Source organism: Denticeps clupeoides, unplaced genomic scaffold (genome assembly GCF_900700375.1).
Source record: "Denticeps clupeoides unplaced genomic scaffold, fDenClu1.1, whole genome shotgun sequence".
NCBI lineage: Eukaryota > Metazoa > Chordata > Actinopteri > Clupeiformes > Denticipitidae > Denticeps > Denticeps clupeoides.
Window position 1 is genome coordinate 126890 of NW_021630100.1, and position 26948 is coordinate 153837.

At 42.8% G+C, this 26948-nt stretch overlaps 1 protein-coding gene across 6 annotated transcripts in view; it reads right to left on the reverse strand.

The window, feature by feature from the left end:
* Positions 1-2929: 2929 nt before the first annotated feature.
* LOC114783535 (probable E3 ubiquitin-protein ligase MID2) overlaps positions 2930-26948 on the reverse strand; it is a 111473-nt gene continuing 87454 nt past the window's right edge. For all 6 annotated transcript variants that reach the window (XM_028969021.1, XM_028969020.1, XM_028969017.1 and 3 more), the window contains 7 exons: positions 20417-20524; positions 15838-15986; positions 15530-15657; positions 13935-14078; positions 11018-11179; positions 6908-7115; positions 2930-5119 (listed from right to left, as the gene is read on the reverse strand). In XM_028969021.1, the coding sequence (XP_028824854.1) occupies positions 4717-5119; positions 6908-7115; positions 11018-11179; positions 13935-14078; positions 15530-15657; positions 15838-15986; positions 20417-20524 (1302 nt within the window). In that variant the 3' untranslated portion in view covers positions 2930-4716. The remainder of the gene's footprint in view (positions 5120-6907; positions 7116-11017; positions 11180-13934; positions 14079-15529; positions 15658-15837; positions 15987-20416; positions 20525-26948) is intronic.

Sequence of the window (26948 nt, forward strand, 5' to 3'; positions counted from 1 at the left end):
TGTGGGCTGATCGCCTTTTTCCACTCATTAACTCCGACTGCTTGCGGTCGTCCCCCACTCGGTCTTATACGTTGTGCACCAGGGCTGTCTGCAAAAGCCCGTATGAGCCGATCTGGCAGGACAGCCTCTTCTCCAGGTTGAACAGGTAAATATGAAATGCACACACAAGTCCTGAAGCACAGGAACTTCTCCGGATTCATTTGAATCCAGTAAACCATTTGACTTTGACTGAGTATATCATTAACCTGAACCCTTAATCTTTCCATTAACCTCTCAATGACAGTGAAATGTTGCATATCATTTCTCCAGCTGCTCTTCGTCCCACCACCAAAATATTTAAAACACTCCAACTCAGGTTCAAAGTGCTTTCAGCAGTTTTTCAACATGTCTAAGATGCTAATGGTAAATGCTAATAAAGAGATAGTAGTATATTGTAATTGTTATTGATGATCAATTTGGTAATGAAGGCTTCATGTATGAGCTTATTATGTCTTTATTATGTTACTGTATAATATGTCATGCACCAACTTTGTCATTGTCAAGTTTTTATTTATTATTGCAGTTTTAATTTTGCAAAATTATGTCATAGATTGTTATAGATTTGCCTGCCAATTTGTCATAAATTTGCTGTAATTTTTGTGAAACTAATAAAGGATCATCTTATGTGATACTGGGACCAGATCCTGAATGAAACTGAATATTCAGTGGTTGTTTTTGAAACCATTATGGGAATAATATTTGACCAGCAGTGTCTACAATAATGGAAATCTGCTTGACATTCACAACACGATATGGGTACACTCACACATAAGAAAGAAGATGATGAAAGTGATTGTTTTTGTCATTGTGATACACTGCAGCACAGCACACGGGGCTGATTTTAACCCATCACCCTTGGTGAGCAGTGGGCAGCCATGAAAAGCTCAATAGCATTGGCTGAGATTATTGTGGCATAAATTTAAATAATTGTTCAACTTTTCAAGCGTCAGCCAATCAAATCCTAATTCCCCTGTGAACCATCTGGCCAATTACAATTTTTTTTTGCAAATGGTCTAGCGCAAATGTCAGCCAATGAGCTGGGCTTATGCCGTGTTTTCTAAAGCATCAAATCTGGCCATGCGTTTAGCTGTAAACGTAATTGCTACATCATCAAAATGAAGGAAAGTGTTTGCTGTTTTACATGCTGTATGGACCCGGGAGAGAAGAGACTGTGACACGTGGACGTGTGCAGTAGAGGGTGGGTTCTAATGGGTTAACAAGTTGTAATAAGTGCCCGTCATGCATTTTCAAGCTTGTTTAATTAAGTTGTTGCTATGCACTACATTAGGAGACGAGGTGACATATGATTTAACAAGCTGCTTTAAAGTCCTTAATTACAACAAATTAGAAATGTAATTATGGTTGCTGGGTGACAGATCAGGTGACAGAGCAAGGGATCAGGTTTGGGCCATGTCATCACATTCTAAACACGCTGTAGTAGCGTTAAACTCAGCAGACTTCATTTTTTTCCCTCTTCAGCATGAACACATTTAATATTCTCCTAATCATAAAAGAGGCATTTACATTTTTTTTTCATCTCTTTTTTTCCCTGGCAGTACAAAAGAAAGACAACAACAACAGAAGAAAAATAGACAATTTCACTGGAGGGATGAAGCAGTTGGTGGAAAGGGAGTTAAGCAATTAAGATTTTCAAGTGCTGGGCTTCAGCAGTGTGGTAACAGACTCACGTTGAGGACATGCTGCTCCACTTATCAACACCACATCGTAAAATGGGTCCAAATGTGGTCATGCTGTCTTCAAAAGCTGCTGGATGCTCCAATAGGAACCAGTAGCAAGGTTTAATATATATATATTAATTAATAGATTTGTAATATATATATATATATATATATATATATATATAAATTAATTAATTAAAGTGTGTGTGTGTGTGTGTGTGTGTGTGTGTGTGTGTGGGGGGGGGGGGGGGGGGGGGGGTGTAAATACAAGCCAAATGAACATGTACTCTCCTGAAGAGAATACTAAAGGTAGTAACCTGGAAAACAGACCATGACTGAAGAACACTGTGGTAAAAGCCCATAAAAGTATTAAAAATTAAGAAACAAGGAATCTGATTGCGTGAAAGTGAAGTTTACATTGCGCCATTAAAGGTGCAGGGATGGTACTTTGCCCTGTCTATGGGTTATATGCTTGAAGCATATAACCCATAACCCAGCATATATACAACCAAATATCAAGTATTTAGCACTGTTTCAAGACTGTGTGGTTAGATATATTCTTTCTGATCTCCCTTTTTATATTCATCTCATACACAAACGATGATGCACAGAAAAAAAAAGGATTAACTGGCCTTGCTGTACCAATACTTTTTGGAGGTAGCCATATTTAGCATTTTTGCATATAACAGCTGTGGAAAAATACCCCTGTTGCAAAACACAAATGCAATATAATTTTAAATAATGCTTAACATTTTAAAGCGGTTTTCGTAGTTTTTCTGCAGTAAGGATGCACAATATATCATGCATTGTAATGTGTTTCTTGTCGATATATAGCCCTCGCCTGTAAATCTCGGAGCATGCATGAAGGCACGGAGATAAGGGCAACGGCGCACTGCAGTGGTATGATAGGGCAGAGCGAGTGCCATGATGAAGCGTTTTTCATGCAGATACCATTCATTTGCTCCCGTTAGCATCCTCATTCCAGCGCCCGAACCGAAACCAGGAGAGGGAAACGTGTCCCTCACACGCCTGTGTGTTCAGAAGCAATCTGCTATTTTGCAGGATTTGTGCCAGAGCGCTGGCAGCCATGGCTGCTGAGGAACAGGAGTGACCTGGGGAGGAGGACGGCCTTCCAGGGCCATGCTGCTGTCTGTCTGAAGGACAGTGCAAAAAAAAAAAAAAAAACATGCCACAAACAACAATGCAGAACATTCGGGATCAGACTTTTTAATTGGACTTTAATTTCACATAAATAACAATAGTTCATATATAATATATAATATATTATACATTATTAATATATTTCATCCTATGACATACATTCTTTTTTTTTTCTCAATAAAACTCATATGTTCATTAAAACAGGAGCTGATGATCGCATCTATTTCTATAATTTAATAAAAATCTGAAATATCAAAAGGTTAATTGTCTGCAGACCGGTTCTTAAGAAATTGAGAGGAATGGCATGAAAATGACTGTCATGAGATGTATGAACAGCCTCTCTCATGTTCGTATTTGTCTAATGAGTGTATTTATATACCGGCACACAGAAAATATGGTCATTTTATCATGGACATGATCCCTTCATAGCAATGTGCTGAACTGTCACTTTCCCCACCAGCGCGTTTCCACAGCAACTTGCCCGGAGTGAACCTGCATAGCAACCATGCAAATGACAAAAAGTGCTCAAAATATGTTTAATAAGTTGAGTCAAAAAGAAGAACCCTGGTCCCTGGTCCCATAAGTCCATCCTTGTGCCAGTTGAATGATGGACACTCTGAACTGATAAGGTAAAATGTGGACTTATGCGGAAGGAGTCGTGACCCTTTGACCAGCAGTGTCAGAGGCTGCGAGCGACGCGGTCAGTAGTACATCATGTGTCTGTTCCCATGGTAACTACACAGAAAACAACAACAACGCATTCACGCCTATGCAAAAATACAGTCTCTGCTATTAGTATTGCATGCTATTCCACACATTCGTTTTTTTTAGCGCAACTTGCTACACACATTTTTTTTGCCTGCATTATAACAATTGATTGTCTTTGTTGGACCCTTATATTTCAAACCCTGAACACCTCAACGCAAGCCCTGCCCCATGGAAATGATTTCTCTACTGAAATGATGCACGTTAGACGTGTCAGAAAAGCATGGAAGTCACTAAAGGATATTTAGTCTGTATTGCTTTCAGAAGTGAAACATAAATTCATAATTCCATAATTTATAACAAAAAAAACAAACAAAAAAAAAAATCACTGTTACACACCTGGGTTAAATACATGGATCAGTGAAATTATGTATCCCATCATGCATTTCACGAAATAAAGTGAATCAAAAGAGTGAACAAATCACAGAAGGAAATACAGATCATGCCATAACAACTCGACATCCTGCAAATAAGAGCATCTACTTGTCATCCCTGAATTTGATAAAACCTGTGAGATATAAATCCATCAGATAATTTAAGTTGACCCTCTCTTAAAATCAAAAACATGAACCCATAATATTCTAACTACCTCTTCAAATCGATTGAACTACACGGAAGGGGGGGGGGGGGGGGGGGGGTCCTAAAAAGTGCTTCATGAACACAGCAAAAACCAACCAGTTAGTCATAAATACTTTACATTTCAATCGTTTCTTTTGTCCGCAATCATAATAATCATATAATTAATATAGGTCATATGATACAAAACTAGTAGTCACATGATGCAAGTGTGTTTTTCTTCTTTTTTTGTTATAAGCTACTTCAGTCACAGAACTAAATGCATTACTGAAACTGAAAAGAAAAATAAAGTTGAGATGGGTGAGAAAAGGAAATATAGGAAGAAGAGAGAGGAAACAGGAAGTCTTGTTAAAGGGGGAGGAGGAAAAAGCCACAATGACGCTTCTCCATTATCCAGTGTTGGCCATGCATCCTTGTTTGGTACGAGGCTGGTGTGGGCCGATGGCTTCTAAACCAGGCCCCGCCCCCTTTTTCTTGCACCACGTCTCCACTCCCCTCACTGACAGCCCTTCATGCCTGACATGTACGGCGACTCTTGCTGTCGACATATGCCCTCCTGCTGTTCAGGACAGTCCACGAAGTCGGGCACGGGCAGGCCGGACAGCAGCATGAGCGACTTGTTCCAGATCATGAACGTGGGCGCGACGGGCAGCAGGAAGGACACCTGGAAGGTGTGGATGTGCTGCGCGCTCATGGCGTCGTAGAAGCCCAGGGCGTTGTTGTCGTAGTCCAGGAGCACGCCCAGACGCCGCAGCTGCAGCGATGCCTCCACCAGCTGCTCCTTGCCGTTGTGTCGCACCATGAAGTTGTTGTTGCAGCGAGTGAAGACCCATGAGGAGGAGTTCTTGCCGCTCCACTCGTTTTTCGGTGCTGACTTGTAGGCCACACCCACAGCATACCTGTGAGACAAAGGTGCCTGTTCAACATAGCTAACATTGCATCTGAACGCATATGTGATGATGTAAGGATGCAAAAAATGATGAGGGTTGTTAGGGGCTCGCCGTGAATGGTCACACAGGTCGAGGTGTGGGTGGGTGTAAAATGGCGGTTAAATCGCTGGTGAGGCGATATCCAGATATTCAGGTGGCTGACAGTCCTACACAGACATACCCTAATCCATATGTATTACATGTGTCTAGACACGAAAACCAAGGATACGGCAATCAATGAACCCTCAGTTGAGGGGTCCTTAGGAGATGCACAATTTTATTGATGTCTAAGCAGCCTGCCAATGTGTTGCATAACAATTCGATCCAACCTCAACACTGTGATGTAAGTATGTTCGAAGAAAAAAAAAGAAAGAAGAAGAATACTACACTAGCTATATATAACAGTGCACTCTCTGCTCATGATTAAATCACCACTTTGCCAACAGGCACTGATGGCCTCCACCTTTAATTCAGTGCTGGACTAAGTGTGTCGTGGAGAGTTCAGGGAGCACAAATTCAAACAGCTGGAGTGAAGAGGTTGGATGATGCCGATGCATATTCATGTAACAATCCCAATATGACAGCTGTTCCTCTTGACAAGGAAAATTAAGTGTCACCAAAGGGTCCAACAATGGTTTTTAACTTCATTTTACAAAAAATATGTTAATGTACATAATGTTTAATAATTTAAAATGCTTAATAAATGGTAAGTGTTTTCTGGTGAAATATGAGTTATGCCTATACTGACATGAATAATTTACAGGGAGACAGACTATATTACATTACAGACACATTTGTTCAGTATAGCATTCTGCTAAAGCCCCTTACTAATGCACACACATTGCGATTAAAAGCTCACCCTCGCTGTCCTAGTGGCTGCCGGAGCCACTGTGTCAATATAACGGTAATCTTAGCATTGCAGTGTAAATCACTCAGATCAAACCGTCCTAAATTTAACTCTGTTTCTTCAAGCAACTCTGGACTGTGCTGCTGAGCCGGACCAGTGTGAGATGTGCCAGAAGGTCTCCTAAACACTCCAGACGTTTGGTGCTAAGGCTAGCGGGACCTTCAGGCTGGAGAAAACCCTCAACCTTCTCAGGACCTGGATGAGAACGGAATATTTGATATCAACCTTGCAGTGGCACCTACTGCGGCATGCTCGTCCTACTCTGGAGGTGGGTAGAGGGGGAGATTTTTCTTCTGTAGGCCTCTGTCAGAACCCTTTTTGGGTTACATTGGAGAGCGGAATGCTGAACGCTTGAACCAAATTTTGAGAAATTCCTCAAAATATTCCTGAAATTCCATGTTCACATGAACCTCACCTGATTCGAATGATCACAATGGTCCTTTTTGCCAAATAAGTCGGAAAAAGTGTTGTTATCTTGCATTTGAAAAATTGTTCGTCTATTATTCAGGGTCATTTTAAATTCAGTCTAGAGTCCACAAGAATGTACCGGATCTGAAGAACTTCATTGTTCATGAAATATCACGTTTACAGGAATGGAACATGGCAAAAAATAAAAAAAAATCTCCCTTGTGTTCTTCAGTTATCAAGCTCATTTCCATCTTTATTCTAAATTGCAAGACTGTATCAAAACTGAGTATCACTAAAAAGATTAAACAGTTAAAGCAGAAGCCTGAACAATAACACTAATATATGAGCCAATCACCCTACTAGAGGAGCACACTTCAAACCCATGACTTTTATTCCTCGTCTCTTCCTCTTCTCCCTGTTTGCTGAGTGGGAACGTCACTCACCAAGTAGAAGCTCCCAGCAGCACCTCCCAGTAATGGCAGCCGCTGTCAATGAAAACGTTCCCTGCTGTGCCGTACGCCCCCGTGCTGCTGAAACGTTCGGGGGTGTGGCTCTTCTTCAGGGAGCTCTCGTCCTTCTCCATGGTCAGGCAGTCGTTCGACAGCCGGAGTTTCTTGTGGGCCGTCTTGGGGTCGAGTTTAAAGGGCTGACCTGTGAGCAGAACGACGCGTGAGACTCGGAGACATGACACGGGGCGGGGATGTAGCTGAGAAAAATCTCTCAGAGCAAATGCCCTGCACTAACTGGTTGAAAAGTTGAGTGAGGGAGGGTAGGCGGAGGGCTGCGGAAGTGAGGATAATCCTGGGGCAGTGGGAACAGGAGAAGGAGTGCAGAGCTGGGGGTTAACCTCACCAAGTCCTGACATTTTTTTTTTTTTTACCTTGGATACCTCCAGCCTCTCCCAGACGGGCTTAATGAGCAACGGCGCAGGCCCCTCCCACTGCCGTGAGCCCGTAATCGCTGCTGGGAGCATTAGCGTAAGAGGCTGCAGGCAGCTGGAAGTCAGCTGGCATTTCCACGCTCCCGTCTTTGAACTGCTTATCACTGCGAGCGCAGCCTTGTTCAAACGCTGCGCCTCCCTGGGACGGACGGGCGGGGGCCGAGAGCGACACGTGACAGGCCGAACATCACGTGACGAGTCTGATAATATAACATGCCACTCCCGGCAAGCACGTTGGAGGTTAGTCTGTGAGTTGACTTTAAACAACCTCCAGGTATAATTTTGTATGACTTTCACGTTGGGCAGTAGTGGCCTAGTGGGTCAGGAAGCGGACCTGTAATCAGAAGGTTGCTGTCTATCATGCCCACTGCTCACCAAGGGTTATGAGTTAAATGCAGAGGACACATTTGTTTGTGTCACCGTGTGTTGTGCTGCAGTGTTTCACACCGACAATCACTTCATTTCATTTCTTTGTATTAGTTGTTTAGCAGCTAAAAGTTCAGAGGTGGTGGGACAAAATAAGTCAATTTGAACAATGGCACAGGCAAAAAATTCATTATTGTTATTACAAGAAAAAAGAAATATTTTAAAATAATAATTGGTTTTGAAGCATAATGTAACAACATACAATACAGTATGTTGTTTTATGTATACAGTATACAATGTTTTATGTATAAAGCAAAGGTTTTCTGCACTGATCAAAACTCCGGCCCATGTTGTATATAACTCTGGTAGCTGAAAATGTCTGTTAATGATGGAATATCTGGACACATGTAGAGAGGACACATGTGCTGTCTTCATCAATGAACATCATGACGTTCCATTGTGGCGTTGTGCCTGTTTCCCTGGCTCCCTGTGTGTGTTTCTTGCTGGTTTGTAGGTAATCTAAGCACGATTGACTCCTCCCATTCTGGATTGTGATTGGAGGCCTGAAAAAAGTAGTGGTTTGGCCGTGGTTTGCATTGACAGGGGGCCGGGTAAAGGAAGGTGAACATGAGAGGACCGCTCTGTCGTTTCCACAGCTGCAGCCAGCAGAGAATTTCTGCCTTCCGAAGCGTTTGGGCTTCGCATCAGTTGTTTTTGTTTAATATATAATAAAATCTCTAAATCTCTTCGTCTTTGTTGCATCTCTGTGTCTGGACAGAGACTGCACACATAGTTTTAGCTGTAATTGCTGCATTGTTCCAAATGGACGCTTAAACTATGTTTGTAAACCAGCACCATACATTGCCTTTAAAATGGCAGATTCACCGTATCCTTCATAGCAATATTTTCAGCCTTTGCGTTACTGCAGAATATAACAGCTGCATGTGTTTCTAAAAACGTATTGTTCTAGAACGCATCCAAATGTCTGGCCTGCAGTGTTCCAGTGTTCTTTTGTGGCTGCCCACTGGTCACTAAGGGTGATGGTTCAAACGCAGTAAGACATTTCGTTGTGTGCACTGTGCACTTGCTGTGCATCATAATGATAATCACAACATTTTTTTCTACCAAAAATACTAAAATGTATTTTAATTTTCTGCTTTCTGTCCTTAACCCAGAAGGCATTGAATGGATGACAAAGAATATTAGATCTTCCATTCACACAGTTCAACCAGTAATTATTATTATTTTTAATAGACTGGCTAATTAGGCACATCAGTGACGCTGAGGCATCTGCTACATTATGAAAAATAGAGAATAAGATTCACACTGACAGAAGAGGAGACATCCAGATATGTGCTATCACTAGACATGCTGAAAGACCTTTCTTTCAGTGTGTAGTCCAGAGATACTCTGTGTGATAATTCACTTTGTGCACAAAGCCCAAGCTTTGTTAAAATTAAAATGTTCTGGTAATGAACCGATGGTTGAAAAATAATTTTTCTAAAAAACAAAAAAACATGTAGGTCTGTAGCAGCAGCTCAGTGAATCAATCTGGAGAATTCAGAGAGCAGGAGTCAAACTTCACTTGCTGCCTCATGAAACATTTACCTCCAACATTTACACTCAACTTAACTCTGCTGCACAGGGAACGGTGGAGCAAAGAGCTCTTATGTGTGGATGCGGGGGCTCTGGATTGAGGGGGTAGGAATACGAGTGAAGAGCTTCAGGATCTTCCTCGTTCTGTAGGCCAAAATATCTCTACCTCTCTACCACGGTCCTCCTCAAACCAGCAGAACCATGAGAAAATGTGAACAGTTGATGGTTCGTGTTTCCAAAGGGGAAACCAAACCATGCAACATACCGTGATGCTTTTTTTTTTCCCAAGGTTACAAATTTCCTGTGTCATTGCACATTAACACTCATTTACAAAACGAACTACACAGCAACTTTGCAGCTGCAGACTTTACACACAAACAATACACAATTATACAGAACTGGTCCCAGTTTCCTGAGCCCCAATTTTAGATTAGGTTTATTACTGAAAGGGGATGAAATAATTGATTCTATGATACCCTGCACATCAAACTCAAATCCATTTGCTGTGCTGAGATTCACTGAGAAGGACACTAATAGGCTGGGTGGGTTGCGGGGGCTTGTCCTACATCAAACGACAGAGTGGGTGACCCTGGCCCGCACTTCACAGGCTGTATAACATGGATGAATGCGAGCAGGCAGCAGGGTAGGTGAAGGAGAGAGGTGTGTCTGAAGAGGGTCCAGTGGGTGTCGAGTAGATCAGCATGATCTACAGCTGCCGGGCTACAATATTCAGTCCGGTGATCATAAATGATGTGAATTGCTCAGATCGTGCTGAAAGAAATGGCTCGATGGCTCATTCAGTTTCAGGTTTCTGGTCTCATTTAGCTGCACATGGTTCTTCTCTAAGTGCCCACTACACTTCAAAGAGAGACAGGTGACCAGTTTGCCTACGAGATGCAGCAGAAAATCCTTTTAAATAACAATGAACACATTAATGAATTGATTGCTGAATTTCGTTCAGTTATATTGGTATTTTTTTATGTGTTTTTGCTGCTTCAATGTCACCCTGGTGTAATGCAGTAAAGGCCAGAAAAGCAGTAATGAGACGATTTCAAAGTAGGAGAGAAAAGATGGAGGGGGGCTGGGGTGGGGGTTCTTTTTTTTACAGCTGCTAAAGAGAGCACTAAACTGCACATTGCAGACTTCTCACCCGCAACATTTTCTGATGCAATACTCCATCTGAGCCCGGCCGATGCTGTTTCCCTTTTTGGGTGCCCTAATGCCATTTACACTGGTTACTGGGTGGGCAATTGAGGACTGAGTGCTGTAATTTCAGCCTTTTTACCAGAAATTAAAGTGTATCTGGATAACGTCCAAAAGATTTATACGTGTCCAAAAGATTTATATACTATGGATGTCCACGTGGCTAATAAAGACAGGAAAACCTGACATTTTGGAAAAAAAAATACATTTTGCATACACACTTGCCTTTATCCTTAGTTTGTTCCTGCTGATAAAATCAAATAAACTGATCAAGATTCAGACGTGTTGCTCTTTAATTCTCTTTCATGATGACATGGACTACTTTGCAAACCTATGGCTAGCGTGCTAAGTTACCAGCCAATCAGAATCAAGTACTAATGCAGACCATGACATGAGCAGTAACAATGAATATATTACAATTTGTGCATGTGCGGGTGTGTGCACTCACTGTTGGTTTTGAGTCGAGCCGGTTCACTGTTGCGGCTGCCGGCCTGGTTGATGGCCTTGACGTAGAAGATGTAGCGCGTGCCGCTCTGCAGCCCGTGGACGGTGTAGTGGTTCTGCTTGATGTTGGGCACCATCATCCAGCTGTCCACTGAATTATAGAGACCTGAAGTGGTACAAACGCAGGGGTCAGCAACCCCACACCCCATTGATCTAATGCAAAGCAAGGTGATATTGGCCTGGTAAAAGAAAATTCTTCTTCTTTGGTTGATATCGGTGTAGAAACAACAGTGCAGGTACAACCAAGCACACAGCCATAGTGCTCATAGCATGAGGAGCCTCAGGCAAATCTTCAAGCATCAGTCCCTATTACTACAGCGGCAATGACACACACTGTCACGACACTGTCATTCGGCATCTCTATACAGTCTGTGTATATGTAATGCTTTTTTAAGTATTCACAACCAGAAGCAATGTCTTTAAAAAATAAGTGCAAATTATTCATGTTACTCTACTGTAAGATAGTTTGTGTACATGCACAATGTTGTAGTGAGCCACTGGTATATTGTTGCCCTGCTATATTAATAAACTGTCTTCTTTCAGGGTCGCCACAGTGGAATTAACCAGTCTGCAGTCTGCTGTCCGCAGACCTGGCCTGACAAAAGTTTTATGCTGGACGTACTTCCTGATGTAACCCACCTTATTTACCCGGGCTTGGAACCAGCACCAATTTATGTGCGTCCCCAGTGGCTGGATTGCATAAATGAATAATGTATGTAATTGTGATATATGTGCGATATATATACATGATTGTGTTAAGCTTTGATAAAAAGTAAAAATTTAATGAAAAAATTTGTAATGAAAAGCATTCTTTTAATAAAAAATTGTATATATATATATTTTTTTTTTACTGTGAATATAAATCAATGACCAAATGATAAATATCGGTGTATGAAGGTTTCCTGACTGTCCTGTGACTTCAGGCTCAGAGGAACTTTAATGCCTCTCATGGCATGGCTGACTTCTGAATAATTGACAAGATGGCAAAAGCATTCATAAATAATAACAAAACCACATTGTATAAATAAAGAGTTAAAGTTACAGATACAAGCATAAAATCTGAACCCAGCAGTGTGACATGCGGCAGAAGTCTCTCTGGAATGTGTATCTCCATGCCCTCCTCAAAAAAAAACAACAACAGTATTTAAAATGCATTTGATTTCAACCCTTTGAAATCAAGTTCTAGCCTTCAAAGTGGCTCTGTGAATGAGTAAGAGAATGAGAAAGTTGGAGAGACAGAGTGAGAGAGCAGCTCCAGACTCAGCGTGTCTGTCTGAGACGGCAACGGCAGACAGATGAAAGAAAGACACAGTCAGAGAGAATATTGGGAAAGAGGGAGAAAAGTCGAAGGGCTGCACAGACGTTCCAGAAAAGCATCAATGCTCATAATCCACTCGATCGGTGACAACATGTTAGTCCTCATATCAAACTAGAAAAGACTGGAAAAAAAGACAGGAAATAGGAGAGACCCACTTAGGTCATGTCCAATATCAATCTCTATCTGAATGTAAAAAAAGCAGCTTCATTGTGTTTCTTTGTGGTTAAAGGTAATAGGTCAGAGGTCAAAAAAGAAGACTAGATCATCTCCCTGTTTGAGCCTCTTTCTGTCATTTGTCTATGTAATAGACAATTCTTAAAGACTTTTAAATACTCTGCTGAAACCCTGATAAAAACGACACTTCACAAACAGTGAGCAACAGCTTATGTGGTCAGGGCTGAAACCCGGCCAGACTCAAGTAGTCTGCAGTAGGCCACCTGCTCTTCGGTCCTGATCCATCAGCCTGCAGGGCTCCACAAAGATTGCTGTATCAGGCTTGGTGGAAAAAGGAAGTGGTCCGTCCCCATAGCCTCCAGATCCTGCTGATCCAGCTCCGGTTCCGTTAATTAGCCACAGAGGGGGTTTTTGCCTCTGGAAGAATTCTTTTTAATTATACTGGCCGGAGACCCAAAAAAAAACTATATATATATAATATATAATATATAACAGGAAGAGACACTTCCTCACACCTCAGACCATCTATAACTCAAAACGTGTTTTAATCATTCTGGAGAGCAGGGCAATATTAAGGTTGAAAAATGAACAAAGGGGGATTTTGTTTTATATAGAAATGGGCCATTAGGGCAGTCTGCCAAACACAGAAACAGATTAGCCAATAGCAGCAGGCTGCCCGCAGGGCTTTTAGCAAACAGTTTGAAATGGAAGCCACTCGGGCCGACCCTGAGTTTCCACCGTGGCGCGAGCCTCATAGGCCGGATCGCCTTCCTCCTCTCGGGAGAGCTGCCACTGATAATGTGCTAGCCGCTCCGCTTAAAGGAGCGCCTCGCAGGAGCGGCCGCATCCCACTTTTTTCTGTCCTCCGAGGAACGGTGCTGATGGCTTTGGCCCCTGCAGTTTATCGCTCCTCTCCATCTCTCCTTCTCTTTATAGTGAGCAGGAGTAAGTTACAGCCATCTGCCGGGACGGAGGGAGATCTGGGAACGTCTGCAGGTAGTTTGCAGTGAATGGAGAGTGTGCACTGTGCATCCACAGATAAATGAGCATCTTTTTTTTTTAAGAGCTGTCAGGAATCGGCAGGCTCCTGCTCTGGAATTAAAAGCTGCTGTGGAGAGTCCTTGGGAGGTGCGGTTATATAACACTGAAAGCTCCTCAGGGAGATGTTGAGGTAAAGAGGGAGCATGCTGTTGAAAACAGAAGTTCTTTTGTTATGCTGAAGACAGCATCTCACATGCTGCTTCCTACTCCATGAACTTTCACTCGAAATCGACACATCATGAGACACCCACCCTCACCCACAGAGCCAGAAATTCAGAGGTGTTTGGTGAAGTTTGGTGAAGAGAGTGTGTGTATACGTGTCACTCACTGATCAGGTTGGTCTGACCGGTGTAGATGGTGTACTGCAGCTCATATGACGTCACGCTGAACTCGTCCTCTGAAGTCCAGTGGACGGTGATGGTGTCGTGCGAGGCGGTGCATAGCTCATCTCGTATGGATGGCGGGTTCGGTGCTGTTGTTCACAAACACGAGAGCACTTACATTAAAATTAGCACATATGGTGCACACACACACATAAACACACACCCACATACAGACACACACACACACTGTCTTGTTTTGCCTGTGTGACCTCGTGCTACTTTCAAGTAACATTTAATGCCATCTCTGTCCTGGTTCTCTGACTCATTATGGCTGCTCCCCTGCAGTCATAAAAATGTATATGTTTAAAAAAAGCCTTAGGCCACCACTGAAGAGACTATAAGAGCAGAACAATTATGTAAATAATAATTTATTATACAAATCTAGAGGGACCCCTTTATGCATAATTTACATTTGTGGCATTTATCAGACGCCCTTATCCAGAGCATCTTACAATCAGTAGTTACAGGGACAGTCGCCCTGGAGACACTCAGGGTTAAGTGCCTTGCTCAGGGACACAATGGTAGCAAATGTTGTTTGAGCCTGTGACTTCTGGTTTATAGGGGGGTGACTAACCCACTAGGCTACACCCCATAACTGAATAAAACCAGCAAATAAATGTGTAAGAGGATAATTTCTCAAATGTATTTTACATAATTTGATCAGTGGTGAACACAACAATGGAAAGACAGGAAAATCTATAAATGTCAACAACAAATGACAAGATGTGTTCTGAGGGAACTGGTTAAAGGGCCCTTTGCTTTGTGCTTATGTACCATTATATATAATATAATATAATATAATATAATATAATATAATATAATATAATAGCATGCAATACAGCCCATGTACAAGGGATAAACCTAGGTGTTCTACCTCACCAGAATTAATGATAATGTGTAGAGCAGTTGAATCAGCATATTAAATTATGATACTCCCAAAAGTCAAAATAGGTTTGCCTGCCATAAAAAATCAACCATATTCAATGTACCCTAACCGCACATAGGCAGTATCAGTTACTGTGGCAACAATGACAAATTATTGAGAAACTAAATACAGGAAAAGAAGCATGTCTTAACAATCGGCGCTGCCTCTCTTTCATGATTGCACACTATTATCATCATCATAAGCATCTTCATGATATGATCATTAACATAAGAAACTATCCTGTTGGAAAAACCATCTCCACTTTCTAACGCACGGTAGTTGGGAGAAGGCAGAAATTCACTGCTCAGCCTAAAATATTAAGAAAATACTAATGATAAAGTCTTAAAAAAAAAAATAAAGACTCATTTATGAGTAGGTGTGTCGAAACTTTTGATTGGTAGTGTATGCACAAGATGAGGGCATGGTATTCCAATTTGTTGTGTTGTGCTGATCAGTCCCCCTCTCTATCAAATAAAGTCTGACTGAGTAGCAGATGCTTTGGGCCCATTTACATGATAGATTTACAAATATGTTGTATTTAGACTTGCCTATGACTACAGATATCTGTTGTGAAGTAGTAGGTCATAACGGTGATATCATTTTAGCACAGTTCACCTGTTAGATAGTCTAGACCCTCCAGAATCTTCTTCTCTCTCGAGAAGTCGAGTGCAAAGTTGTCGAAGGCCTCGTTCAGATTCACGTCCGGAATGAGGACCTGCGATGAGGCAGTGGCCATGGCAACCCTCAAAAAAAAAAAAAATGCAGAAAGTGTAGAGTCAGGTGGGCAGTGAGTATAAATAAAATGTTGGCTGTTCGATAATCCAGATAAACAACACCTTGGCAGCCTACTGCAGCAGTAAATACAGCGGAGCCGCGTGACTGGATATCGGGCCCCGCGGGGAGAGGGATCTCTGTGCGTTTACCTTTCTGCTACGTTCCGCGCGGTCTGCAGGAAGCGGGTGTGGTCGTTCTCCTTCAGACTGTGTTCTGCCTGGGTGATGAGGGCGCTGGAGCGCTCCAGACACTGTCGACAGTTCGCTATCTGCTGGGCTAGTTTCCTCAGCTTCATCACCTACATACACACACACACCACATATTCACACATATACACACACAGTGCACACAAAATCAACTGCACATTAATACAAATGCATGCAATGACACAAACACACACAGAGACCCATCCCATCCAGCAATGTGTGTATGTGTGTCTGCTGTCACGGCTTTTTCACTGCAGGAGGAGGAGGAGGAGATTCTTTCATGCGCTAGAACAGCGGATAAGCATGTGATTTCCCCGCCGTCTGTCAGACGAGCTCACAACGCTGCGGAGGTGACAGCACAGCCTGATGCTCTTCAGCAGCCTGACAGCTGATGAGTGCATTTCAGCCAGGCTTCCATCCTGCGCGGCCAGTGCCGGTTCCCTCTAACCGCTGAGATGTCGGCGTTCTGGGTTAGAGGACATTTAGCACCCCGTCACGATGCACATTCCGCCTCATGCTGCCGGGTTCACGAATTCAGAGAGAGAAAGGGTGTGGGTGGGCGAGGGAATTATCCACCTACACACAAGCTATGTCAATCAGTCTGTACAGAAACACACTCACACAGAGGTTCCTACGGGCTGTTCCTACTACTATCCCTGTGGTTGGAATTAAAGACCCCCCCGACTGGAGGAACCTAATGGAATTTTCTTCTCAGCTGAGGGCTGGATTCACTGCTTACACATTATATTGTGATTATGAGTCTTCAAATCATAATTAATTTAAATAATATGAAAAATGTGAGGGTTATTGGCCCAAAACACACATTATTCCTGTCAGAAGAACAAAACTAGTCATCATAAATCATAATCATAATATTAGAAGGGTAGCACAATAATAAACTTTGAATTTATTAAGTAACTGTGATGGATTATTACTCCAGGAGGTGCCATTAATATTTTAACTTCTCTGTTTATGGTAATCTATTGCATTTGCCATTTGCTTTAGGTGTCATGGCAGTGGCGACATGGCATGGCAAATGCACAACTTCACAGGACAGGGTTTACTGACGACATGTAGAACACACAGACACACAATACAAACTCCGGCCCCAATGTCCAAGTCCTGACAGTATGCTAAAAATGGAGAAGGTTAGTATTTAATTGTTTTGGCTGAATTGTCCGGGACATCCTGAAATACGGGTGATTTTTATTTGTCCCTTCTGGGGCAGTTGTATTCCAATCTCAGCCTCATTGGCCAAAAGTCATCCAAACATTGCAATGAGACGCGACTATTGGTGTGCGTGTGTGCACTGGCCACTAGTGGTGAGCAGTAACAAACTTCTAGGCTGGTCAGGGGTGTCAGACTCGCAGTCCACGTGCCAAATCCCGTGACATCACTTAGATATATTAGAATTGCCTGCCGATATGAAGCGCTGATAACACACAAACTACAGATCCCATAATGCAGTACTTCAGTTGCCTTGCCAAACGTGATCTTTACACTGCAGCTGAATCTATACAGGAGCAGTTTCCACGTTGACGGCACTGTTGGTCATCTGCTCTGTGTGGGCACCTGCAAGAAAGTGTCCATCATTTGGGGTTGAGAAATTTGGCAGCCCTAGCAGCAGTATTTACAGCAAGTTTACTACAACTTAAGCTAATTAACCACTCAGACAGTCAGTACTGAAAGTTATGTTAATCTGTCAAACGGCTAAATCAACTGAATATGGGTCAGTCAGGTTCTGCTTCTCAAACTCTACTTCTGATGAAACTGCACTATAAATATATATGTAATTCTACATTAAATCATATTAAAAAATATTGTGATATTGCACAGCCCTAACTACATGTCCGCCAATAATTGCATCACAACATTTTATCCAATGGGTCTTTTTGCCAAGGTTCCAGACGTGGATCATGTCTTCCAGCAGTGTCAGCCCGATCTTAATGGCTACGAGTCTGTATGCTGTCAAGGTCTTGCTGACCTTGTTATCCCTGCGGTCAGATTGTCAGAGACAGTGTGATTCTACCCTTCTCTTGTCTCCTCTCCTGGTTGCTGCCCAGTTTGACAGTACTCTGCCTTTGATGGCTTCCATTTTTCGTCCTATCTTATATCTTGCTCCCAATGCCAGCCGATTTTTCCATTATGAGGCACTGTCCATCTGAGCCCATCGCAGATTACATCAGGATGTGATTTCTGTGGCTAACATCATATGGACTATAAATTCTCTGGAAGTACCACTAAAATAGAATGCTAACTCTTAATGCACAGCATTTTGGAGTTTGTTCGCCACAAAAACATAGCAAATTTGAGGAAAATTCTATGACCTGAAATAAACCCTTCCTGCATCTGGGTTTCGAATGGCATTAGACCAGCTAAAGCTGCTCGTTTGGGTTTCAGCTGAGATAATTCACGACTGAAGGCCAGTAATCTCCTGCCGGCTTTCACATCAATAGGATCACTGCTTCCCACAAATAGGAAACAGCTTCCTGAGAGACTTCTTAATAGATGCCACTCGTCACTGTGTTCAATTATGCCAAAACTCCAGGGATGGGCGCCATTTCATCACTTCTGCTTTATACTGGCTGTTTTACTGGTGAGGACCAGCAGACAGAGACGCAGACTTATTTATCCAGAATGCCGCATTGTTCAGATCAATTCCAGACCCACTTGATCCAGCTAATTAAGGATTTGATAAACGCAACAGGGCCGTTGGAAATTCAATGAGGTCAAAGATAAAATGCAATCCAAAGGCCAGTTCTGAACAAATGTGTGGCAAGACGGAGTCTGAAAGCAGGAGGTGAGTAAAGTAAAACCAAGGAAAACAATATTCAATGATGGCTACGTAAAGTGATCTTGTGTAAAATTAGATATCAAGCCTTTGTAGACTGTGCCCTTTGAAAATTTCAACTCTGGATACAAACAATGGTATAGCCTTCGCAAGCCATTTTTGAGATGTCATGTGAAGCCTTCAAAATAGGGCAGGCTTGCAGTTACTCGTTTAATAATGACATTTACATTTATGGTAGTTATCAGACGCCCTTATCCAGAGCGACTTACAATCAGTAGTTACAGGGACAGTCCCCCTGGAGCAACTTAGGGTTAAGTGTCTTGCTCAGGGACACAATGGTAATGGTAGCGGGATTTGAAGCTGGGTCTTCTGGTGCATAGGCGAGTGTGTTACCCACTAGGCAACTACCACCCATAATGATCTGGAAGAGCTGGGTCAGTGAGACCTGGCAAAAGCTGACTGGAGCTGAGAGCTCCAGCACTTTACCACTGGAACCAGTTGGTATAGCATGCCAACAATTCGGTACTGAAGTATGCAGTATGAATCTGCAGTGGCAACATCTTCGATGTGACACGCGAGAACTTGCTGAACTATCAAAGCAGATGCAACATTATGACCATCCAACTAATACTGCCACCAGAATAGCCCAGAGCCAGATGCTTAAAGTCCTCTAAGTTCTGAGGAAGTGCATCCAAGGACTTGTTTTTCCAGCACATCCAACAGATGCTTGACCGGACAAAGTTCTGGAGAATTTTGAGACGGGACCTCAAAACAACCTCAACCAATTTTTGAATGATTTTGGCCATGTGGCAGGGTGCTCTATCAGTATCAGCAAACAGGTTTACTAAAATAATATGATACAGGCTACATTGAGTACAGTAGTGTGTCACCTCAGGGTTTGAAGTAAGCTGTGCTGAAACCGACAAGTGGGGTGGAAACAGCTACAACCCTCCTGATGGAACACCTAAAAGGTGAGTAGAGCTGAGTCGGGTTGACTTGCTGTTGCACCACAGCGGTTGAAAGTGACCCAGAGCAGCTGTGGTTTCACCTCCATCAGTGTTTGTTTGTACTGCAACAGATTAACCCGGCCAGCGTGAGAAGCTCCGGGGTTCTGGGAATCTGGCTGCTTCCCTTTAATCTCATCAGTTCTGCTGCAGAGTCGACATCTCTCGCTCCCTGCCGCCCCTCGTTCTTTCATTCCATCCTCCGTCCTCTCCCAGACGTGCCTGGAGCCGCTCCGATGAGGCTCAGATGTTATGCTGCCTCTGCGAAGACACACTTTACTGGCGCTCTCATTCCTCCGCCCCTCAGCCCGTGTCTGCGAAACGTGAGAAGCTTCTGGTGCTCCAGACAAAACACGTGCTACTGATCCCTCAAGACTCCCGGTTCTCATGTCCTGGTCTCTAACAGGAAGTTATGAGTAAACAAGACCCCCCCCCCATCCTTTTCCTCACTATGTGGAGACCTGTCCTGCCCTGTAGGAGATGCTGTAGTCTGGGTGTAAAGACGGACTGTGACAGGTCTCACTTCTGCTGTCACGATGACAAAAAAACGAGTCTGGAACGAGCTGTCATCTCCGCACGCGCCACGCAACCGTCTGACAGCTTCGAATCCCATCGAAGCCAAAACACACCTTTTAACTCATCATCTCCTGAGAACCATTTACAGTGTTTCAAAAGTCTACAGAGCTGACAGGAACTGTGTGGGAGGGACGGGTGCGGATCCTGGTACCTTGGACTCCTTGATTTTGACGGCGATGACTTGTTTCCTCTGTCGGATGATCTCCACCAGTTCGTCACATTCCTCCACCAGCTTGGCTTCGTGCATGGCTGTGTTCACCTGAGGCACAGAGACCAACCTCTCGGTTAAAAAAAAATTCAGATCCAGACCCATCAAGATGAGATCTGAACAAAGTATACAAAGTCACACTGGTCCATTATCTTCAGGTTACCTAAGGAATCCCTGCATGCTTTTTGCCACCTTTTGAATCAGGAAGAGCTGCTGAGTGAGTTTGTAAGAGTCTGACCTCAGGAATTATGCTCCAAAGATGCCTACCCACTCAGATGGTTTGGAGCCTGACTTTGCTACACGGTAAAAGAGTAATAGCTGTTAACATAAGTAATGTGCTGGTTACCACCATACGTGGTAAAAACTAATTTAATCTTTTTACTATACAAAACACAGGGTATGTAACTGTGATATAAAATGAAAAACATAAAATTATCTAACATTAAATACAGAATATCATGTAGTATTCATTCGTTTATTATTATTTTTAATTATGATGGTGACCTGTATATGCATCACAGTGCATGCATAAGAAGGCACTGGCAGTTCAGTCCTTAAAGCGGGAAAAGAGGAAGTGCACAATCCCATCAGCATCCTCAGTAGTGTTTTCACAAAGCTTATTAAGCTAGTTAACGTCCAATTAGGCTGCATTAATTACATGCACACACACTCTTCATACCCTCATGCACACTTACTCATACACACCATTAACTCCAATTCAGCCTCCCTGTAATGCAGGGCTGATTTATCACTGGCACTGCAGTGCAGTCTGGATGTCTACATGTCCTGCTTTGCCTCTATCAGAAGATCTGAGGCCACCTCTGGTGGGTTATGGGTGAGGAGGTGCTCAGTGTCTAAGAGGGACACTCTGTCACTTCTCCTCCCTGATATCCCCCTCATCTCTCTCTACTTCCTTTAAATCGTGCAGGATGGGCAGGTTACGGTTATTAATGATCCAGCAGCGAGTCAGTAAATGTTGACCCCACCCTCCTGACGGTGGCTCCAGGGTTGCAGATTAATCACGCTTAGGCAACCTTCAACCATTTCTCACGTTTAAACTAATTGTTCTGGAGAGACAGGGCGGGGCACAACCACAATACAATAAATATATACAACAATATTGTGATTCTTCCTCCACTGTCTGATACACTGATCTCCAGGATCAATGTTTCCCTGAGTGCTTACAACAGTGTTTTACCAAAAAAAAAAAAAAACACAAAGACAGGAACAATTTCTGCCATCCAGCAGAAATTTTAAAATCACTTATACAGCATTTTTACTGAATCGAGAAAGAAGGCAGGGGGGTGTGCTTCCCTGTGCGTATGAACTGCACCTTTTTGACCTCACTACTACATTCTGTGAAAATAGTTTTATATGATTATTCGTGCATATGTGACTTGTCTTACTACCGCCGCAACGTGACAGTAATCTAGACGTATTTTTTCCAGTGTGACGATGCACTTCCCTGCACTCGATTCATCGTGAGAAACACTGCAAACACACACCCTTACCAAGGTACAACAAAGTTTAGTCTGTCCGATCCATAGACAATCACATCCAACACACATGTATATATATAAAAAAAATGTCAGCATCACAATTCTAATAAGTTAGTTGAGCTGCGTCCAAATAGTCATTTTCTCAAGCAAGAAAGAAATGATTGTTTCATTGCAAAGATTGTTTCATTGCAAACAAAAGCTGCTTGTGGATTGTGTTTTCATGAAACAAACACATCTCCATGTTATCCAATCCCTTGAGGATTTCACAGGATTTTTGTTGTGGCCTCAAATGCCTTATTGCCACTTTTTAAATGCATAATTCCAGTGAGAATAAAACAGTAGTGATTTCTGTGGGTTAAAGACATTTGTCTACATGCTCATGTGGCTGCCCGATGTAATGGACTCGCGGTGACTGGTCAAATCTGTGGTGATTGCACCACATTGCAATTCTTGTGAAGAATCCAGGGCGGCTGGATGGACTTGCGTTTAGCATTGCGAATGGATTTTGTGTGCTTGAGGGTGGAAATCTTTGTGACACTGTTTGCATGAACCAAAATGCTTGATTTGGGTCGAGTTCTGCATTTGCATGAACGTGTGTGTCTTTGCAGCAACTTCTCCAAGCGAAACTAAAAAAGGACAAAAAGGCATGTTACAGGCAGCCTGAGAGGCTTCAGGGAGCCGAGGGCAGAGAAAGTATTGACTGCAGGAGAAGGAAGCCGGTGAGCAGCCATCCTTTGGGTTTTCTTTGTCCTCTGGCAGAGACGCCGACCCCTCAGCGCCTTTTCTAAAGCAACTGCACAGCCAACGATGTGGTGTTTAGTGGACGACTTGGCCCAGAATACCAAAAAATGCGTGCCTGAAAGGGACATGTGCTTTTTGGCATATCCCTCGGAGGTTAAAGAGGAGCATTGAGCTGCCGAGTGAGTTTATGTGCATAATTATCTGGTTGCGCTGTATTACTTAATGCCAAGTCACATCATCCTCCTGTACAATTATTTAGCAGATCTCCATGGAGGAAAAAAAAAAGAAAAATGCTTGAGGGAGCAGCCCACGCTATGGGAGGAGGATGCTGGCATTTTAGCCCCTGATTGGTTTAAGCCTCAATGGATAGGCTGAGGAAATGAGCTCTGAGAGAATCAGACGTGAGCAGCTACAGCTCGCCCTGCCGTCGTACTTCATCGACGGTGCTACGTTTTAAAAGACAGAACCAAATCCACATTACTCAACTGTTAAGGTGTCCACTGTGGGGAACAAAGGCACTAATGTGTCATCCGCCTCTGCAGTCTCAGCTTGGTTGATGCAAGATTGGTATAAACACTTAGCAACAAAGAAAAGAGAACAAAACAGTATTACTTGCTCTCAATGTACTCGGTTTATAAGGCCAATATGTATCTGCTCCAATGGCGTACGATCGCAAACAACTGGGCAGTTAAGCTAGGTTCGAGAGCCTCCCTCGAGCCTCTCAAGATTAGATTATCGATACATTATGTTTTCAATGAACCAGGCATTTGTCAGTCGTTCCTGAAGTCAGGTGAGCGCGAACATAGCTCAGAGGTGCATTCATTTATTGACTGGGACCTCCAGGACCTTGTATGATCCTGCCTGTTATTAGTGGTCCCCTGGCTGTAAACTGGAACCATCCCCAGCACTGACTCGGGTACCCAGGGAGAGGCAGGCCTATTGCCACGGGGGAGAACACAAGGGAACCCCGATCCCTGAGTCTGAGTAAATTTCTTCATTATTTCACATATTTGAGTTTCTCACAAATATCTTCAGTTCAAAACTAAGAAATGAATGACAGCCACCAGACCTCCAACTTTGCCCATAGGTCAGGATAAGCTATCATTATTTCACATTGTCTGGATATTATGTTTCTGACGGAAACCTAGATGCGAGTGTGTGAGTCCACCCTGTTCTCTGAGCTCCTTCCTTCCTGACTGTACTTTCTTTAGCTCCTCCTCACCGGTGGGCAAAGGTGGAGGGCTGGACCCTGCTTCCGATCCAGTTTCCAGTGTTGAGGGATGCCGTCGGATTCATTTTTTAGTTTTGAACTGAAGACAACTGGTCTAGCATCCATCTAAACACATTAAAGACTTTATATGAGATTTTACAGATGATTCAAATGGTTAAGAGTTACTTGTTGGTGACTTTAATATTCATGTCTGCTGCGAATCTGGACCTGGCTAAAGGACTTTATGAATCTCACTGACACATTCAATCTTATTCAGTCAGTGTCTGGCCTGAAAAAGGACAAACACTGGAACTTGTGCTGTCTTTTGGTCTGAATTAATGTGTAAGTGACATCTGTGGCTCACATATTTAGCAGTTTTATTTAGCATTACAATGGCAGTTTAAATCTGGTGCACCAACTTATTTTGTGCACACAATTAACCATTGATTTTTACAATTCTTACCACCATTAACTAGATGACTATTGTAATATTAACCCTAATTTATTTTAGCTGTTTAACCCTACATGTACTGACATACTAGACTTGGTGGCCCTGTTTTGGCCAAAATGCCATAATCCTTGCTGTATGCTTTAAATAAACATTCTTTCTGCCCTCTTGACAGTATGCAACCTTGACTTATCAAGGAGACGTTGAATAGCCTCAGTCCCTGCATTGTTGACCACATTAATTCGTCAGTGATTTCTGGTTGTGTTCCAGCTGCACTCCAGCTGCACAGGCTGTAGTACCGTCGCTCATTGAAAAGAGTAACCTTGACCCCAGTGTTCTATCCAACTTTAGGCCTATATCTGCCTTTAATACAGTTGACCACAACATTCATGTATCGTGTCTAGAGTTGTGTTTGCGAATTAGACTACTGAACTTAATTTCAGACAGGATCTCAAGTCAGTCTTCACTGACAGCATCAACTCTTAGCTGTGGCGCGAATCAGGGTTCTAAGGGGTTCTGTGATTTGCATGTATATGTTATTGGTTCATTGAAGCATAAATTGTTGGTATTATTGCTCTGTCATTTTAACCTATGTCCTGTTTGCTTATATTATTACCTGTACAGCATGTTTTTCAACTAAGGTAATTTAAAAATGAATAAATTAGAAATGAATAAATTAAATTAGTGAATTTCAGGTTTATCTTTCCTGCTGATCATGTGACATTAGCGAATGAATAAACAAACAGCGGTTCAATATCTATTATGAATTGGAGGTGTTGCTATACCATGAAAGTTAAAGTGATTAGTTGTCATATGTGACACACCACAGCACAAAGTGAACACAGTGAAATCCTGTCTCTGCATTTAACCCATTCCCAGAGGGAGCAATAGGCAGCCATGACAGGTGCCCAGGGGGGAGGACAGTGGGGGGACAGTACTTTGCTCAGTGGCACCTCATTGGCACCTTGGGAGTTTGGGATTCGAACAGAAAATGAACGAGTCAATTTCCTAGGCCAACCACTGCCCCGAAGTAGGGGCACTGATCTGCTGAGATCTTGACCTTTGACCTTTTGCTTCACACTGTGTGAATTGGCATCACACAAGAAATATTGTGACAATCTATTCAGAGAGTAAAACATACAGCTGTCCGATTGTGAGCATGCCAACAAGAGGTCAGGTGATCTAGGTAACCTAGAATAGAAGGAAAATAGATTTTATGTCTTGTGCACTCCAAAAGCTGGCTAATTTTAATATATTAATGCATCGAAAAAATCTATAAAATAAATTGTTGATAAATAAATAATGTAGCAATATTTCTTGACTAACTGATCATGATCATCTTCAAGATCATGAGTTCAAATAACACTGCAGGTTTCCTCTGGCATGTAGGTGAATTGCTGAGTCTAAATTGTCTGATGGTATCAATGTGTTAGTGAACAATGGGTGAGTATCTAATTTACAGAAAGTAACAGATCGATGCAGACATCTGGAACATGCCCTGTACCTCACAGCCTGTTATGTCCCGTGATCATGTGATGTGTGGTCTGTATTCACTGTCTTGTTTGTGTTTTTCCTTTTTGTAGGAGGAGCCTGTAATTTACGGAACTCCTCCCAGACCTGACTCTGATTTGCACTCCCCTCGGAGTGAGGCCGTTAAAGATGGCGTGGGTCTGCTGCGACGGGGAGACGGGGAGAGGAAAAGGAGAATGGGAAAATACGCCAGACAGATGCCCTGTTCCCATTAGTCTACCCGGTGCTTTTTCGTGGCCTGACTGTGTTTCAAGTTGACCTTGTTCAAATGTTTGTGGCGTTTCCCTCCCTCTTTCTAATAGTTCACGTTTCTGACCTAGACCAGAACGTATAACAGCCACATACAGTTATATTGAATTGTTATGTTAGTTGTGATGAAGTTGGTTGGTTTTTTGTTGCACTTTCATTATCTTCCCACAGCGACGCCATCGACTGCTCATTAAATCACTGCAATGCAAATGGAGCCGCTTCAAATGCGTTCCTTGCCAGGAGATTTGTCAGGTTCACTCCAGGACAAAAACCTGCAGGCTATGCAGATCTCCAGGGTCCTGGCTGTCATGGCGCAAATTAAATAACAATGGCTTGTCACTTGAATGGCTTTTGAAGTACAACCCGGGTGTGTTTGACACTGTTATTAAAGTGTGTGTCCTTGTTTTAAGTGGCTGATTTTTTTTTTTTATTTACAAATTTGGCAACATTGACTTAATAAAAAAAAAAGGACAGTGCTCAGTTACTTTGCATATCCAATCACCTGAAACATTATCTGGCACTTACTTCAGCCGTACATCACTAACAAGAAAAACTGAGAACAACCTTCAGAAGTAATGGCTGATGAGTAACTCCCCAGTCAGAAACACAGCCTGAGGTGAACTTCCACTAATGAAGCCTCAGTGACCACGTGCATTTCTCACATTTTCATGCTCAATCTGACATTCAGCCTCCAGCAAACAAGTGAAGAACAACCGCACACATCTGAAGGGACAAAATGCAGATCAACAAAACAGATGTCTTATAATAATGGGGTAGAGGTTCTGGTGACCCTACAGA